The 16,913-nt window shown below is 54.4% G+C and overlaps 1 protein-coding gene and 2 long non-coding RNA genes across 3 annotated transcripts; all 3 read right to left on the bottom strand.

The window, feature by feature from the left end:
* Window positions 1-2,944: 2,944 nt before the first annotated feature.
* Window positions 2,945-5,125, bottom strand: LOC149913676 (uncharacterized). The gene is made up of 3 exons (XR_016461000.1): window positions 5,092-5,125; window positions 3,901-3,990; window positions 2,945-3,258 (listed from the first exon to the last, which is right to left on the bottom strand). It is a non-coding gene; the product is annotated as an uncharacterized LOC149913676 (long non-coding RNA).
* Window positions 5,126-8,504: 3,379 nt separating this feature from the next.
* Window positions 8,505-9,687, bottom strand: LOC149913675 (uncharacterized). Its single transcript, XR_016461050.1, has 2 exons — window positions 9,347-9,687; window positions 8,505-8,822 (listed from the first exon to the last, which is right to left on the bottom strand). It is a non-coding gene; the product is annotated as an uncharacterized LOC149913675 (long non-coding RNA).
* A 344-nt stretch (window positions 9,688-10,031) lies between these two features.
* LOC149913674 (coiled-coil domain-containing protein 81-like) lies at window positions 10,032-14,386 on the bottom strand. Its single transcript, XM_090128984.1, has 7 exons — window positions 13,529-14,386; window positions 13,250-13,311; window positions 12,661-12,814; window positions 12,199-12,455; window positions 11,915-12,000; window positions 11,122-11,246; window positions 10,032-10,186 (listed from the first exon to the last, which is right to left on the bottom strand). The coding sequence occupies exons 1-7, from the start codon at window positions 13,641-13,643 to the stop codon at window positions 10,032-10,034; spliced, it is 954 nt and encodes a 317-aa protein (XP_089985110.1). The 5' UTR covers window positions 13,644-14,386.
* Between the last annotated feature and the right edge of the window lie 2,527 nt (window positions 14,387-16,913).

Raw genomic sequence — 16,913 nt, 5'->3', positions numbered from 1 at the left:
CTATCAGCGCTCCAGGCCATCCTGCAGGCTGTTGTGCAGAGCGCAGAGCTCTGCTTCCCGGCCCTGTGCTCTCCAGCACTCTCGTGTGAGTTCCACCTCCTCCAAGAATCTCCTGTTCCCAGGAACCTCTGCTGCTCCCTTGCACCCACATCTGCGTGCACATACGTGTGAAGAACCACAAACCCACGTCCAAGACTTCCCTGCACACAAACCTGTGCATTTACACGCACATGCAAGCACATCCTTGCACACCTGCATGCACACTCCACCCATGTGCATGCAAATGTGTGAAAAAACACACAGCCGTGTGCAAAGACCTTGATGCACACATCAGTGTTCATATAGAAACACGTGTGCAGACCCATCACTTTGCACACCCACATGCAGGAGTACAAGAGCGCAGCTCCAGCCTTACACACAGCCATGTGCACACACACTCATGGAAAACTAAAAACCCAGGCCATTCTATGATTCTATGATCTCTGCACACCCCTGTTTGCACACATACCTGCACTCACAGCTCTATGACCAAATGCCACCCCCACGGCACAGCCAACACGCAGATGGTGGGAAATGTCAGGAGGAAAGATGCCCCGTTACGCTCCTTCATTCTCCTCTCTTTAATGAAGGCACTGGGGCACAGCTGTAGCCCCATCCTGAGATGAGGGTTGCTGCGGGATTCCTCGTTTGGACGCTGCAGGTTAACCTGGAGCGCAGTCTGAGGGACACTCCTCATGTGCTCTGCAGATGGAAGATGTGCCAGGAGCAAAGAAAAGACTTCCACAGGCAGTGCAGGGATGGCGTTCCTAGGCCGGGCGGAGACATACAGAGCAGTGCCCGCTGCCCTGGGATCTGCAGCACTGCAGAAGGGCTCAGGGTGCAGCACTGTGGCACAATTCAGTGAGGACGCCAGGTTCAGCAGCCCCACGTGGGCTGTGGGGGTCCTGGGACGGAGATGGGGGTCCAGTCAGAAACTGTGGGGAGCTGTGAGATCCAAGGGGGTCCTGGAGTGGGTAAGGGAGGTCCAAAGGAGGAAACAGGGAGGGGATAAGGAGGAAGCCCAGAGCAGGGATAAGGGTTGTTGATGGGAACTGTGGGTTGCTGTGAGGTCCTGGGCTGGATGTGAGGGAGGTGTACCAGGTCTGAAGAGGTCCTTAATGAGCTATGGAGATCTGTGGGGGGTTGTATGAATATACATATGGGGGACATGGGATGGATGTGGAAACAGAGCCTGCAGGAGCAGAATGCTCTTCAGGAGAAGGCAAGACATGCGCTGCAGGTGGGACACAGACATATGGGGAGCTATGGGGACATAGAGGGAAGGGTGGGATGTGAGGAGTGGTCTGAGGTAAAAAGGTGGAGCGGTGTTGGAAGGCCTTTATTTCTTCCTGAGATGGGACTGGGGGTCCCTGTAGCCCAAAGGTGGGGCCACGATCCATGACCCCACATGAGCCAAACCCCAAGATGACCACATAACCCTGTGTGTGCGTGACCCCATGGCGGCGCGTGACCCACAGCCCTGTGTGAACCATACCCCCACACGACCCTGGGACTCCCTGACCCTGCCTGCCCCCATCACGCTGCGACCCAACATTTTGTAGCCCCAGAACTCTGGGATCCCTGCCCCCAGCTCACCCCCCCCATATAACATTCTGAGACCCGTAACTCCATATCACCCAACCTGACCCTATGTCACGGAATTAACTAGATCAGTTTATGCCCGTGACAGGGGGCAGTAGGCCCCTGCCCTCCCCACCCCCCACCTGGGCCCACAAAATGGGAAGGAAGGGGGAAAAGGAAAAAAACAGCGGCAACTATCTATGGAGGTAAACTTATTTTACTAACTATGATATCGGAATGCAAAATAATACAATATAATACAATCTAATTGAAATTGAGACTAATAAATCAAATAAGATATGAGAGAGAGTTCCCGAGACCGAGTCAAACCTGAAAAAGCTTGGAACGGCTAGGAAAGCACCCTCCAGCACCCACTGCCAGGCAGTAAGAGACCGCCCCCCCCGGAAGGGTCAGATCCCATGACTTCCGCAATGTATAGGGATAGGTACGTAGAATTAGAGCATTAACACTTCCAGTACATGATGTTTTGATGTGGAATATTGAAAATCAAATAAGCAAAAACCAAAACCATGACACCAGCACAAAATTAGGACTGCAAAGGTGTTGTAAGGCCACACAGGGAGAAATTAGAAGGGCAAAGCACAGCTGGAGCTTCATCTGCCTTCTGCCATTAAGGACAATTAAAAATGCTGTTCTAAATATATGAGCAACTGAAAGAGGACACAGGAGAATTCTCATCCTTTATGAGATGTGGGGGAAATGCAGGGAGGGAAAGGATGAGGTCCTTAGTGCTTGCTTGCCTGAGTCAAGTTCTGTGAGGATTCTACGATTCCTTGATTTTGGAGTACTTCAAGGGCAATTAAGGGTAATTTTTTTCCTCCATTCTATCACAGTGCTATGTATTTTGACTGTATTTTTAAGATGTAGATGCTATGATGTTTCCACGATCATTCAGTGCTTCTAGATTCTCCAATTCTATGATTCACAGAATCACAGAATTGGAAGGGACCTAAGAGATCGTCGAGTCCAACCCCCCTACTAAAGCAGGTTCTATACAATAGGCTGCACAGGTAGGCATCAGGATGGATCTTGAATACTATCAGAGAAGGAGACTCCACAACCTCTCTGAGCAACCTGTTCTGGTGCTTCATCACCCTTACTGTACACAACTTCTTTCACATGTCTGTATGGAACTCCTTATGTTCAAGTTTTAAGCCGTTGCTCCTTGTCCTACCACTACACACCAAGAAGAGCCTGGCCCCTACCATTTGCCTCCCACCTCCCTTTAAATATTTATGAACATTCATCAGAACCCTCCTCAGTCTTCTTCTCACCAGGCTGAACAGCCCAAGGCCAACCAGCTTTTCCTCATATGGGAGATGCTCCAGGCCCTTTATCATCTTTGTCACCCTCTGATGAATTCCTTCTAGGAGATCCCTGTCTTCTTTGAACTGGGAGCCCAGAGCTAGTCACGCTCTTCTAAACGTGGCCTCCCTAGGGTACAGTAGAGGGGTAGGATCACCTCCCTTGTCCTGCTGGCCACGCTCCTTTTAATGCACCCCAGGATGCCATTGGCCTTCTTGACCACCAGAGCACACTGCTGACTCATGGCCAACCTGTCATCCACACCCCAGGTCCTTCTCCGCAGGGCTCCTCTGCAGCAGCTCATGCCCCAACCTGTATAGAAACAAGTGTGAGAAATACCCAGCTTCAATAATGTTTGTTCAGGCAAAGATTTCAGTGAAGCAGCAAAGTTTTTTTTTATTTGTTGCAACAACAGGCATGCACCCCCTCCTAACAAGGCAGAAAACGCGCACTGATCAGTGAAACACTTCTCATTATATATCCTTTTCTCCCATCAGAGGAGACGCTTTTCTGTTTCCCGCCTGGGTGGGTACTCCAGGCTTATCATCCACACGATGCATTTATTAATCCATTTTTCCATATGAGGTCTATCAGCAACCTATTGTTTTTAGGATCATTTTGTCCATTTCTATGGACATAGGAGGGCAATATTTCTTGAAACCATTAAACCTGTTTTATCCTGTGCCAGGCTTTCCTTTCTCTGCTCTGTATTTTTCCTTTCCTTATTACATATGAAAGCCATGTTTAAGAAGAAACCCAGATTATAAAATATCTAAAGGTTACTAAGCTCCAATTCCTGATTTATGATACCTATTATGCTGTGCTAGCAAGCATAAATAAATAAAAATAAGTTTATTTAGCAGTCTTTCCCATGCATATTCCTTTACAAAAGCTTGCATTGTTCATCTATGATCACAGTGGATATTGCCCAAACTCTCTTGATTAATTTCTTACCACCATCAGGACATCACAGCCTCCGCTCTATCCTGCTGCTCAGCATCTTTACTGTGAAAAACAACCCAACCAGCCATTTATGCAGCCATTCTGTAAGAAAATTGCAAGTTCAGTAACTTGGTACTGGAAGTTTCTACTGCAAAAACACAATCTGTCACGCATGCATTTATTGCTCCACAGGTGAGACACTCTACACTTGCTCTTGCTAAAATTCACCAGGTTCCTCCCTGCCCAGCTCTCCATTCTGTTCAGCACCCACTGAATGGCAGTACAGCCTGCCAGTATGTCAGCCACTCCTCCCAGATTTGTATCAGATTTGCCTCAAGCATAACGGGGTCACTGATGAAGATGCTGGACCGAGCATTGACTCCTAAGGAACCCCCCTAGATGCAGCTGTAAACAAGACTGCCCTGCTGACAACAACCCTCTGAGTTCTACCAGTCAGCTAGATGCCAATCCTTTCACCTATCCCACACTTTCTAAGGTTCATAACAAAGATGTCATGGGAGACAGTGGCAAAAGCCTTGCAGAAGTCAAGCTAGACAACATCCACTGCTCTCCCCACACCCACCAAGGCAGCTCAGAGCCTTCCATTGTGAGAATTTATTTGAATATGCCCTGGCTGAGGAGCATTTGAGAGAGATTTTGCTTTGGGGCTGGTGTAGAGAAAGGGCTTCAAGATAGAGTAGGCTCCCTGTGCAAGTGGGGCAGTGAAAAGCCTGCCAAAGGAAGTTAAAAATCTCTAAGATTCCCTTTTGAGCCTTTTTCACATTAATCGTAGCAGGGGTTGGCGTCAGACTTGGGTACATAAAGGATTTCAGTTCAGGACAGGGTTCTGAGAAAGAAACAGTCCTGCAAGAGGACACGAGGTCGGGAGACGGCCTCCATTAGGCACGCAGACCCCCGGCCGCTACCACTGCCAGACCCTCGTCCCGAGTCCAACAGGAACACCCCAAAAAACAGCCTCGTGCCACCCTCCGCCCCGCGAGACCCCCATTTCCTCCAACCCCCAGCCACAAGCGGCCCCCAAAACGCGCCCAGGCCTTCACAGCCCCAAAGGGACGCCCCATATCCCCACGAGACCCGCATTCCCAGCGCCGCGGGACCCCGTAAGTCCCCACGATCCACAGCCCAGCCCCACAAGGACCCCATTCCCCATCCCGAGCCCCGCAGCCGCTCCCAGCCCCGTACCGCGGCCTCCCCCGCTCACGTGACACGCACCCCCAGCACCGCGCGTCGCCTAACGATGACGTCACGCCGCCGCACGGCCGGCGCCCGGGCTCGCCCTCACTCAACGTGGCGGGCCGGGCGCCGCCTGACGGAACGCGCACGCGCACGGCGAGCTGCCGGGAGCGGTCGCCCGTGGAGAGGAAGCCCGCCCCGGAGTTGAGTGACGGCCGCGGCAGCCAATCGGCTCTGCGGAGACGGCGGGCGGGCACGTGCGGGCGGCCAGTAGCCGCAGACGTCACGCAGCTCCTGGCTCCGCTCCCTGCGGTGCCGTGCAGCGTGCCGTAGGCGCGGCGCTCCCGTCAGAGCCGCCGGCCCGGCCGGGCTGCCCGTGTCCTCTGCCGCCCTCCCGCAGTAAAGGTGCTCGGGGAGGCCGTGCTCCCTCGCGTTCCCTCTGTGACTGCCGGGGGGTGGAGCAGATGATGCGGTTTCCGAGCAGCATCTGCAGGGCGTGCAAATAGAATGATGGAATGGCTGAGGTTGGGAAGAGCTTCAGGATGATCGAGTCCAAGCACAGCCTGACCATCCTACCCTAACTAACAGCCCTGCGCTAAATCGCGTCCCTGAGCACCGCATCCAGACGGCTGTTAAACACATCCAGGCATGGTGACTCAACCACCTCCCTGGGCAGCCCATTGCAGTGCCTGACAGCCCTTTGGGAAAGAAGTTTTTCCAACCTGGGTATCCGACCTAAATGTCCTCTTTCACAACTCGAGGCCATTTCCCTCGTCCTGTCACCTGTCAGCAGTGAGAAGAGACCAACCCCGCTCTGCTGCAGTCACCTCTCAGCTGCTGGAAGAGAGCAGTAAGGTCTCCCCTCAGCTCCTCTTCCCCACACTAACCAGCCCCAGTCCCTTCAGTCTCTCCTCGTAGGCCATATTCTCCAAGCCCTTCCCCAGCCTTGCTGCCCTTCTTTGGACCTGCTCCAGCACCTCCATCTCCTTTGTGTACTGAAGTGCCCACAGCTGAACACAGAGCTCCAGGTGAGGCCTCACCAGTGCCGAGTACTGGGGCAGGATGACTTCCGTAGTCCTGCTCACCACACCGTGCCTGATCCGAGCCAGGATGCCACTGGCCTCGGATTGTTTGTGGCAACACCAGAGGAAGGGAAATGTTGCCAGCAGCAGAGGGTGTTTAAGTAGTTTGGTGGTGATGTGCGCATTTCGCACTTTTTGTGGAGCTGACTGCTCACTGAAATGAGTTACACGTGCATCTTCAAGGTGACAATCAACCTCTGTCTGCTGTCTCAAACCATAGCAGCATTTGACGAGAGAAATGATGGCAAGCTCTGGTTGTGGCAAGCCATGTTCTGCATTTTGATACAGTGGCTAAGCACAGTCCTGTAAGCAGCAGAAACTAAGCAGCCTTGCTTTCCATTATGATAAAGAGATTTGAGAACAGGTTTCAAGATTCCCAAGAAAGGATGAATTTGTAGGTATATTTTTGACTGCATCTTCATTCAGTCAGCACAAAGACATAACCTGCCAGTTTTCAGACGGGATGTATGGAGTTGCAAACACACTGCACGTACAACTCCAAGAAACGTGGATCGTGTGCCTGTACTGAACCATTCTCAGACCTGTATTACCAGAGAACAAATCCCTTTGCTTTGCAGTCACACCTTATTCATGTCAGGCTGCAGCACAGGCCGGGTAAGGCAGCTGCTCAGCTCTCCTCCTCTGTGTGACAGAGGCTGTCCTCTCTGCAGGGCCCTCCCTCTTCTCCCGAGGCTGCCTGCAGCCAAAGAGCTTCTGCCTGGAAGGACCAAGTGCAGCACGGCAGTCTTTGGCTGGTCAGGGTGCGAGGCCAAAGAAGCTGGGAGGCTTCAGGCCAGCCAGAGGATGTCACGGCGCAGGTGGCGTCAGCTGGGTTCCTGGAGCCTGTGTGTTGTCACACCGCACAGCCACGACGATGGGCCCTTCCTGAGGACAGCCGACAGCTGTCCCAGGCACCTCATCTCTGAGCTGCGCTGCCCACAGCCGCTCGCCGTGCCGTGTGCCTGAGAGCTGCCCCGGCAGCAGACAGGAGCGGTGAGGGGGAGCTCTTCCTGCACGGGAGGGATGCTTCAGACCCGCAGAGCCCAGCTGCAGGTTGCAGGCTTAGCTGTGGCATGCTCGAGGGGCATTCGGCACAAGGCTGGCAGTATTGAAGTGAGCAGGAGAAATTGCTGCTGGCCCTTCTTGGTCAGCAGCTGCAACCCAGGTGGTTGCAGCTGAGCAAAGGATAGGCTGGCCTCCTGCCTGGCCCTCTGGGCTCAAACACGCAGGGCTCAGGAAGCAACGCTCAACTGCAGCTTCTGTCAGGGCAGTGCGTCAGTAACACTTCTGCTTTGGAGGCACCTGCCAGCATGGACAGAGCCTGAGTGGGGACCTTGAGACCTCATCATTCACACGGCCTCATCTCAGCCCAGTTCTCCAGCCCCAAGCCCCAGTACTCCATCCCAGAGACAACAGGTACACTGACCATCCCAAGGGTGAGGTGCATTCTGGACATCACGGGGCAGAGCAGTTCCGTGCCCTTCGCCTTTTGGAACTGGGGTTAGTCTTGCTGAAGGGGAACACCCTTGTGACCTTGGGGATAGGCTTTTTGCTAAAGGGGTGCCCTCTTTTGGCCTTGGCGTAAGGCTTGCTAAAGTGATGCACCCTTTTTGCCTTCAGACGCACGATTTTGCTGAAGGATTGCACCTTTTGACCTTGTGGTTAGACTTTTTGCCTAAGGGGTGCCTCCTATAGGTCTGTGGTGTCCTATTGGCCTCACACACACTGGGCATAGGACCTGGTTAGGGGACAATATGCCCACCCCACAGAGGGAAGCACCATGGGCAGGTGTCCGATAGGTGTCTGGAGCTGCTCCCAGTGGCGTGCAATCCACCAGGGCTCTGTCTGGGCTGTGCCAAACCTGTGGAGCCCAAAGGGTCGCCTCTCCTCAGTGCCCGGGGCCTTCAGAGGAGGAATCCTCCCAGCAGCCGTTCGGCGGCTCTGCGCTCCCCATCCTGCTCCAGAGGGGAGCCCTCGTGTTTGAGCAGCTCATCCCTCGTGTTTGAGAACCATCCCTGTCCCTCAGGCTGACGGGCAGCTATCACAGAGTGCCTTGTGATAGCTCACGTCACAGCCACGTGCTGTCACGTCCGTAAGATCACAGGATTCAAAGCTCTCTGTCCTTCCACACTGCGGGCAGCACTGAGACAGCCCCGCTTCCATCCGTGTGTTGGGCCGGCTTCGGAGCCACAGCCCAGCTGAGAAAGCCTTCCTCCTCATTCCCGTGAAAGAGCACTGGGAAGAAATGAAAACTGCACCATCTATTGCAAGACCTCTGTTCTACTTTTCTCCATCTCTTTCCAGGCGGTCAAATGTGAACACCAGGCACGGACTCAGATGTGAAGGGTGGTCCGAATCATTTATTAAAGATTTTCCAATCACTTAGATACATTTACAAGTTTCCTTTTTTGGCTTTCCCGTCCGCCTTTACAACTTTCCCATCCACCTTTACACATCAACAGAGTATTCCACAAACACTCTCTGTGCATGCATGCGGGCGCTTATCCACTCTGAGCTGTGAGCCGTTCCTTTTGCTTTTCTCTTTTCTAGAGATATCCTTGGTTCTCAGCCTTGCGTTCACATCCTGTTTATCTTGCTCCACAGCATCTGCTCTGATAGTCTTGCTTATATTTTCATGGTTACAAGACCAATTATTTTCTGTAAAAGAAGAGAAACTGTTCTCAAACAATAGCACAGGTCTGGGGAGCAGTTTGCCCACACACAGACCCCATGGGAGGCTTCAGGTCAGGACGCTGAGGGCAGGGCAGCCATTTCACTCCCTCTCTCTACCTCTTCCCTAGCAGGTGTCCAGCTGCAGTGTTTGGCTCCTGAGCTATGCCACCCCCATCCCCAAAGCCCTGCTCTTCCCACCAGGGACCTAGAGGAGCATCGAGCCGGAAAGAAAGTCTCCTCTCTGGCCCCAAGCAGCCTCGCGCTTAGCTGGGCCTTCCAGATGCTGCCAAATCGTGGGCCTTGGTGCGTTGGGTGTGTCCACAGAAGAGAGCAAGACACTGGAGAAGGAGGAACTCGCCTCTGGTGATGCACCAGCCCAAGGCTCCAGGAAGCGTAGCCGTCCCATCCCTCAGAGCCAAGGGGTCTTGGGAGAGTCCCCGCTGTTCCTCCACCTCTGCCTTTCTACAGGGAGATGGCACCCCGGAATGATATGGATAGGAATCACGCACCTCCTTCGCGCCCTGTCTCGGGCTCGACGTCGCTTGCGGAAGCGTGGTGGTGGCATCAGAAAGTTGGGGTCGTAGGTGGGCTTCTCAGGCAGACTGTGCTCAGAGCTTGATGGTGACTGAATCACTATTTTGGGAATTATCATTGGAGCCTGGGCTCCATGAGGGCCACTCGGCTTCTCTTTGTTTGTCTCCAGCACTGTGCCATCACAGGAGATTTTCTCTGCTCCTCGTCCTTCTCCTCTGATGCTTGGAGATGCCACTGCCTGGGCTCGACCTGCCTCTGGTGCTGGAGCTTTGGCTAGGTATTTGCCCAGGAACTGGTTTGTCAGTGCTGGTTTCACTGCTCCTCTTTCTTCTTCTTTACACCTCTGAGCCTTCATTGCCTGTGCTGGAAGTATTTCTGATGTTTTGTGTGTGATGAGTTTGCCCTGAAACTGGGTGGTGAGCGCCGGCTTCACTGCTCCTTGTTTTCGGAACCATTGAGATTCCACTGCCTGAGCTCGACCTGACGCTTGTGCTGGAGCTTTGGCTGCGTGTTTCCCCTGAAGCTGGCTGGGCAGCACCGGCTTCAGCGCTCCTCTTTCTTCTTGGCACCTCTGAGGTTCCACTCCATGAGTGCGACCTGTTTCTGGTGCTTTTCGTTGGGCTGGAAGTTTGTGCTGACCTTGACTGGTCAGCGCTGGCTTCACCGGCCCTGGTTCTTCTCTGCACCTGTGGGCTTTTGTTGCCTGTGCTGGACCTGTCGGTGGTGCTGAGCTTTTGGTAGTGCCTTCGCCCTGGGTTTTGCTAGGCACAGCCATCTTTTTGGCAGAAGACACCGCTGGGACCACTGGAACTTGACTGAAAGAACAGAGCAGGGGGGGTCCATGTCAGTGGGTGATGGCTTTGGGGCCGCATCCTGCAGCCTTGGCTGTAACGCAGCCTTCCCCACGCAGAGCTCACAGGTTGCGCTGGGGCTCTCCTGAGGGCTGGAGAGGGGTCAGCACTGTGAAATGGGGGGCTTCCGGCAGCCCCATCCCACCTCTCCATCTGCTGCATTCAGTGCTGCTGGGCAGCCCCAGACAGGGACTGTCAGAGGCTGGAGAATGGGCTCTTGCTGGGTCAGTGAAACGCCCCATGAGAATTCCTACCCTGAGCACCCAGTCTCACCTGGACACAGAGCTCTTCTGGTCGACCCTTGTTGTCTTCGCAGAGCATGTGCCCTCCCTGCTGGTAATGCTCAAGCGGCCAGGTAAGGGTGGCAGTTCAGGAATTTTCCCTGGAACTGGGAAGGACAGATCTCGTCAGAGGAGATTCACTGGGAAATTGCTGTCCCTGTGGCATGCAGAGGTGCTCAGGCCTGTCCCAAAGCACTGAAGAGGGCCGCTCCACTTCCCTCACAGACACTCTCTCCGGGGACCTCTGTCCCTCTTGCCCAGCTCCTCCTCTCAGAGGTGCAGCTCTGATTTGGGCCTGCCTTCCTGGCATTTGTTTTGGGAAAGAGGAGCCGGGTGGTGTCACCGGGTGAGGTGACAGTCTCTTTTAGGGGCTCATTTGCTGGGGGGAGGACAGGGCCGAGGATCCCCCATCCTCCTGCCATACCCAGGGATGGGGCGCATGGGAACAGCGCGCCCCGCATCTGAGATGTCATGAGGCTAACATGTGGTTAGGAGAGGCTGTGGCAAGCTGGTGTGAATCTTTTCACAAGTCAGAGCCTTAGGATGGTCACCGAGTGGGCATTTTCCCATCACAGTTTGTCTGTGTGGGGCATGGAAAGGAGCTGGCTGCTGCTTTACCTTTCTTGCTCTGGCCAAGAGGTGGCAAACGCTCTGCTTTCTCGTGCTTGCCCTCACCAGGGACTTCTCCCGAGGCCATGGATGGTTTCCTGGGAGGTGGTTTGGGGACAAGCTCCAACTGAAACCTGTACAAAAGGAGAAGACACAGGGGTGACCCAGTGCTCCAGCAGCCCTTGCTGCTCACCGGGATTGCCTGCTCACAGGCCGATTTTCACATTGCATCAAGGTGCACTATTCTCCAGAGTTGACTGTGCCCTGGTTCCAGGGGCTGTCCTGGGAAATAGGGTCACCCAGCCAAGAAATCCAGGCCACGATGGGGAGAACATGTCACCTAAATTCCTTCATCTCTCCCATCAGATCTACCTCGCAGAAATCTCTACTCTTCCAGGACGTGTAAAATAGGTACCCAGTGGGAATTCTCAAAATGCCCACCTCTGGAGAGAAGGTAAAATCTCCAAGAGGGAATGCCCTGGATAATCTGTTCCCTAAGCAACGTGACCTGTGGCCTCAGCTGACAGCAAACACCAGGGGAGCCAGATATGCTGACTTTAAGAGAAAGCACTATGCTGATTGTGGAGCTGGGTGAAGGTCCCATGGCCAGATTCGGTGACTGTCCTGCAGGGATGGGGACTTGATGATACTATTGGAGCTGATAAAGGATCGACAGGATGGAAACAGCAGCGGCTGCCCTGAGTCCTGGTGGTAGGACAGCCGTGGTCACAAGGAGTAAAAGATACCGAAGGAGAGCTGAGCAGCTGCGTCGAGCAGAGGCTCCAGCCACAAACATACTCACTCAGGAAAGACGACGACCCGGCCAGAGAGCGTCAGGGAGGCCACCGCTGCCACCCGGGACACCACCATGTCCAGCAGCCAGGGGACCTGCAGGGGAGGAACAGGGAGGTTGTGGAACATCCTTGTGATGGCTGAGGCACTCGGGAGTGGAGGGCCCGAGGCAGGGAGAACTGACAGCACTGCGGCTCTTGCCTGCCCCAGCAGCTGGCCAGGTCCTGGCAGGCCACACGCAGGCAGGGTAAGGGCTGTGGGACTGCCCGGGCCAGGGAGAAGCCAAAACCTCACCTTGAAAACTGCTGTTTCCAGGTTCACTTTCCCACAGACCTTCTCGAGGAAGTCGTAGTAGAATTTCATCTGAGCCCGTGCTCCTTCTAAGATGAGGACTCCTATGTCCTTCAGGACAAAGGCAATGTTCTCCCCCTTCTTCAGGCAGCGGGAGACGAGAGATGTGGTGTTAAATATGCAGATCTCCCCTCTCTGCCGGGACACAGATGCAGCTGCGGCCACCTGAGTGTACTTGATGGTCTCCGCCTCCTTACGGCCTGGGAAATCACACAAGAGAGTCGGAGTTGGTCATTTAGCAGCCCTCGTGCCCGTGCTTCTGAGTGCTACTCATTGTATTTGCCACCCAGGACAGCCCTGGGTTTGGACTGGCTCCACAGAGGGGGCCGTTTGCTTTGGGCAGTGGAGGCAGTCGTCCTGTTTGCCCCGTCTGTGCAGGCAGCAGGAGTTTAGTTCTCCTCCTACCTGGCAGGAATTCCGCATCACCCATCAGACTGTGGACGTCGAGAAGGTTCCTGGCCAGGCGAAACGCAGGCCACTGCACAAACAGGGTCCCGTCCTTAGTCTGGATCTCTTTGGAGATGATGTCGAAGGAACCGAAGGTGGGAATTCGGACCCCCTGCACGTGGGAGAGAAGGGAAGGGCCAAGGGGTTAAGGCTGAAGGAAAGGACCAGAGGTTGCCCTGTGCAGGGACTGTGCTTCAGGTCCCCTGCCGCTGTCCAGAGGTGCAGGCCAGGGCAGCTGGGAGAGATTTGGGAAGGAGCTGCCCAACCCTCTCCTTCCCACTGCCCTCCAAACTGCAGCACAGCAGTCCTGGCAGAAGCAGCCTCAGGGAATCCAGAGGCCTCCAGCGACTGGGATCAGCCCTGAGATACAGCACCACCTGCCCCAAGCGGTACCGCGCCTGTGGGAGGCCCATTGGTGCTTCGCAGGGACTTTGGGGGGGAGTTTCGTGCTTTCCGGGGAGGGGAAGAGTCAGTGCACGGCGTGGCCCAGGGCCAAGGGGACTGCCCACCCCTCCAACAGAGCAGCGGGAAGCGGGTGCTGACCCACCTTGTGCAGCAGGAGGTGTTGTTGCACACAGACGGCCACCGCGTCCCAGACGGCTACTCGCTCTGCAGGGCAAAGGAAAAGCAGGTCACACTCTGCGTCTGCCACTTCTCAGCACTGCGAGTGCCTGAGAGCGGCAGTGAGGTGGCAGATGGAAAAGGTCACCGCTGTCCCCGGCCCCAAACAGAGGCGGTCCCGAGGCAGTCAGAGTGCTGGCTCTGGCCCACTCGTTGCCAGGACCCGGTCGCAGCAGTGCCCTGTGGTGGCTGTGGATCCCGGTACCTTTGGCGGTGACATCGGGACTTCTGGAGGCACGCTCCGTTGCGGGGCCATCCTCCCAGAAGCTTATCTTCTTCCGTATCGCACGTGCAGATCGCTCCTTGTTGGCACCAGCCATGTGGGAGCTGATCCCTTCCAGACGCTTCCAGTCGTCAGCCAGAAGCTCCTTCAGGATGCAGCACCCACCACTGTGCAGCCGCTTTTATAGTGCTCCTGGTGCCGTGTCACAGAGCACCCATTGTGACACCGTAGCAACGGGGCCAGTGCTGGCCGTTGCCCATTATGACGCTGGCACCAGCAACCTTCTGCCTGCCCTGACGCTGCAGGAGCCCAGCTCTGAGGGTAGGAGGCCCTGCAGAGGGATCTGGATAAGCTGCAGCGCTGGGCTGGGGTGATGCGATGAGGTCCAACAAGGCCAAGTGCCGGGTCCTGCGCTTTGGCCACAACAACCCCATAACAAAATATGCACCTAGGGCAGGCTGGCCTCAGAGCTCAATGAAGATGAAGGGGCAGGTTTTGCTTTCTTTGACATGGGACTCGTTCTCAGCCAAAATAAGTTTAGAAAACTGTAGGCTCCCAGCCCTGACACCTCCACAGTGCAGAAGAGAAATGACCTGCAGCGCTCTTGGGAATTGCTGGGAGCTGTCACAGTTCTTCACTGCGGGAAGGGGACTGCTGGAACCAATCCATTCATCATCAGCATCAAACAAATTGAGTTTTGAAGTTCAGCTTGGAACTGCTTGGGCTTCCCCTCCTGTCCTGCAGAAGAAGAAGAGTCAGAAATACCACTGTTGGTTAGTAGGATCCAGAAAATAAATAATATATCCCTCTGTATGAGATATACTGAGACTGCCTTCAGTAGTCACAGAAGAAGACACACAGATTCCAAAACTTACCAATCTATCTTTCTCTTTAGTGTAAACAGTGGGTTGCTGTGCTATTTTCTGTGACGCTTGAAAATGAACTGAGCCCATCACTAGTACACAGACCTAACCCCCAAAAGACAACAGTTCTTGGGTACCTGCCCTGGGAGGGTGTGGGGATGCTGTTGAGAATTCAAAATCTCTCTGGAGAAAAGCAAAGTGCTCCTAACTGTGCCCAAAGGAGGCAATGGTAGGGATCGTGCATGCAGTTATCTCCAACAGAGAAATTCTAATATCTTTCAGGAGGACTTTGGGGGTGCTATCCAGTATTCCAGTTTACTCAGGAGTTGGTCAAAACTTACAGTAACTTTCTGTAACTCCTTAACAAATTTATTTAAGAAATCATCTGGAATGGCTGATCATTAATACTCCAAATACGCAGAGGCTCACCTTCTTCCAGTTGCAGAGCCTATGGTAGGAAAAAATGAACCAATTTCAACAAGCATAATGTGAAACAAACAGGTGGCCTGACAAATTAATACAGAAAAAAGTAATCTCCAACAAAAAATGAGGTATTGAGCATGTGCATCTTATCCAGGGAAGACCACATTTCAGCTTTCAGCTAAGGATCAGCAAACAACTGGACTGAAAAGGGCTGACACCAGCTGTCTGCCATTTTACATGGCTATGGTCTTACAGAGCAGCATCACTTCTGTGTGTAGTCTGGGCCATCTGAATCACTGGCCATTGCCAGGCTTTCCTGAACTGGGATAACTGAAGGTCAGAACTGCAGAGCAGACAGGAAGACAGCTTGTTTCCCCCCTAGATGAGTGACATCCACGCACGTGCTCAGAAGGAGTCTGAGGCATCATGATTTAGCTGCGTGTAGACAGATGTCATCAGTGGCTCTTCCCTTGTGCACTGATGCAGTGACACCATCAGAGGAGGCCACCAGGTTGGCCAAGCAGGATTTGCCCTTGGCGAAGCCATGCTGGTTCTCCCGTATCAGCTGAGACTTCAGTCTCACCGAAGACTGTCACTAGGGATGTGAGTGTTCTCTGAGATTTTCCATCAGAGCCTGCAAACACTCGCACACCTCTTGGAGCACCGCTGGCACCTCTCTCATGGCCAGGTGTCTGTGTGGGAGCAGCTGACCCCCCTGAATGCAGACCAGGGGCTCAGGGCGGGGGATCCCATGCAGGGAACTGCTCTGTGCACACCTGAGATGAACCAGGGGGAATCCCAGCTCCTGTGGGTGTGGGTTGCATGGGGAACTGAATTGTGCTTCAGCGGAGACCTTGCAGCTGGGGGTGAGATGGCTGCATCACGTCTCCTGAATCAGTGCTCTGAGCAGGAGAAACGCGCAGACCCCTCTTTTCTTCTATGTGTCCTTTCATTCTGGATGTGCAGAGGAGAACATCCACACCTCACACAGACAGACACACGTTGCTAGAACAAATCATGCTGCTGGAATCGGTCTCTGTCTACGCTTTAGAGAAGAGCAATTGTTGCTTACTTGAGCCTCCTTCAGAACCAGCCCAGGGCTGTCCTGCAGAGCAGGTCCCTGCTGTGCCCCAGGGCTGTGTGCTGGGGCAGGGACTCTGCTGCCTGCCGGGCTTAGCACTCAGCCTGCCTGGGGAGCTGCCCAGGGAGCTGTGGGGAGACGTGTGGGGGGAAGGAGCCCCCCGGCAGGGCAGGGGCCTTCTGCTGACAGAGCTGCTGCCTGGGGCAGGGGGCTTACAGCTTACGGTGCTCCAAGGCACAACCAGGGGACTTTCCTACAGCAGAAATAGGGCAGGACTTATCTGCTTCAGTGTGGGATCTCCATAATCACTGGTTTTAGTTCTGCTCCTTCTGATCGGCCAGTACAGACTCACCCATCTACGGCCAAACTGCTCCAAAGAGGGAGGCAGGGCGGTAGGAACTGATCTGGGATTGAAAATTCCCAGCAGATGCAAGCATGACCAGGAGCCTTCTGATCTTGTGGCTGTTCCTCAGTGCCTGTCCTGACTGTGGCAATACCCCAAATCTTTTCCCTGGACAAGATTGTGTGGGTGCTGGGGGCAACTGGAGCAATGTGCACCATACACAGGATGACCCCTGTGCTGGGGGCTCTGCGGGGCTGCAGCTCTGTGAGCCCACAGGAAGAGGGAGCAGGCAGAGGTGATCCTGGGGCCCCTTTGGAGCACCTCATGCCCATGGGGCCCTTGAGCAGGGTGCTTCACAGAAGGGATCCAGCCAGCTTCCTCTTGCAGGAGCAAAAAGGAGACGTTGCCCAAGGAAACAACCACCATTCCTGAGCCTTAAGCCTGTAGTTCCCAGCAGCAGACTCTCACCTCGGACTGCTGAGGGCTGATGGCTGAAATGGGAGCCCTCCATGCTCTGACCGGGCTCAGTGCCTGCACTGGGGAATGGGCAGCCCAGCCCGGTCCCTCTCCCAGTCCAGAGCTCAGCAGAGCCCGGAACAGGGCTGTCCAGGGCTGGTGGGGAAGACTGCTGGAGTAGAAGTGCAGTGGTGAGCTGGG

This window comes from Phasianus colchicus, chromosome 35 (assembly GCF_987193195.1).
Source record: "Phasianus colchicus chromosome 35, bPhaCol1.hap1.1, whole genome shotgun sequence".
Classification (NCBI taxonomy): Eukaryota; Metazoa; Chordata; class Aves; order Galliformes; family Phasianidae; genus Phasianus; species Phasianus colchicus.
This window is presented reverse-complemented; position numbering and strand designations above follow the sequence as displayed.

Coding starts and splice junctions, on each gene's coding strand:
- LOC149913674 (XM_090128984.1), bottom strand. CDS start 13,643: ATGGCTGGTGCCAACAAGGAGCGATCTGCACGTGCGATACGGAAGAAG. Junction 13,312..13,528: donor TCCCGATGTCACCGCCAAAG/GTACCGGGATCC, acceptor TTTGCCCTGCAG/AGCGAGTAGCCGTCTGGGAC. Junction 12,815..13,249: donor AACACCTCCTGCTGCACAAG/GTGGGTCAGCAC, acceptor TCCCACGTGCAG/GGGGTCCGAATTCCCACCTT.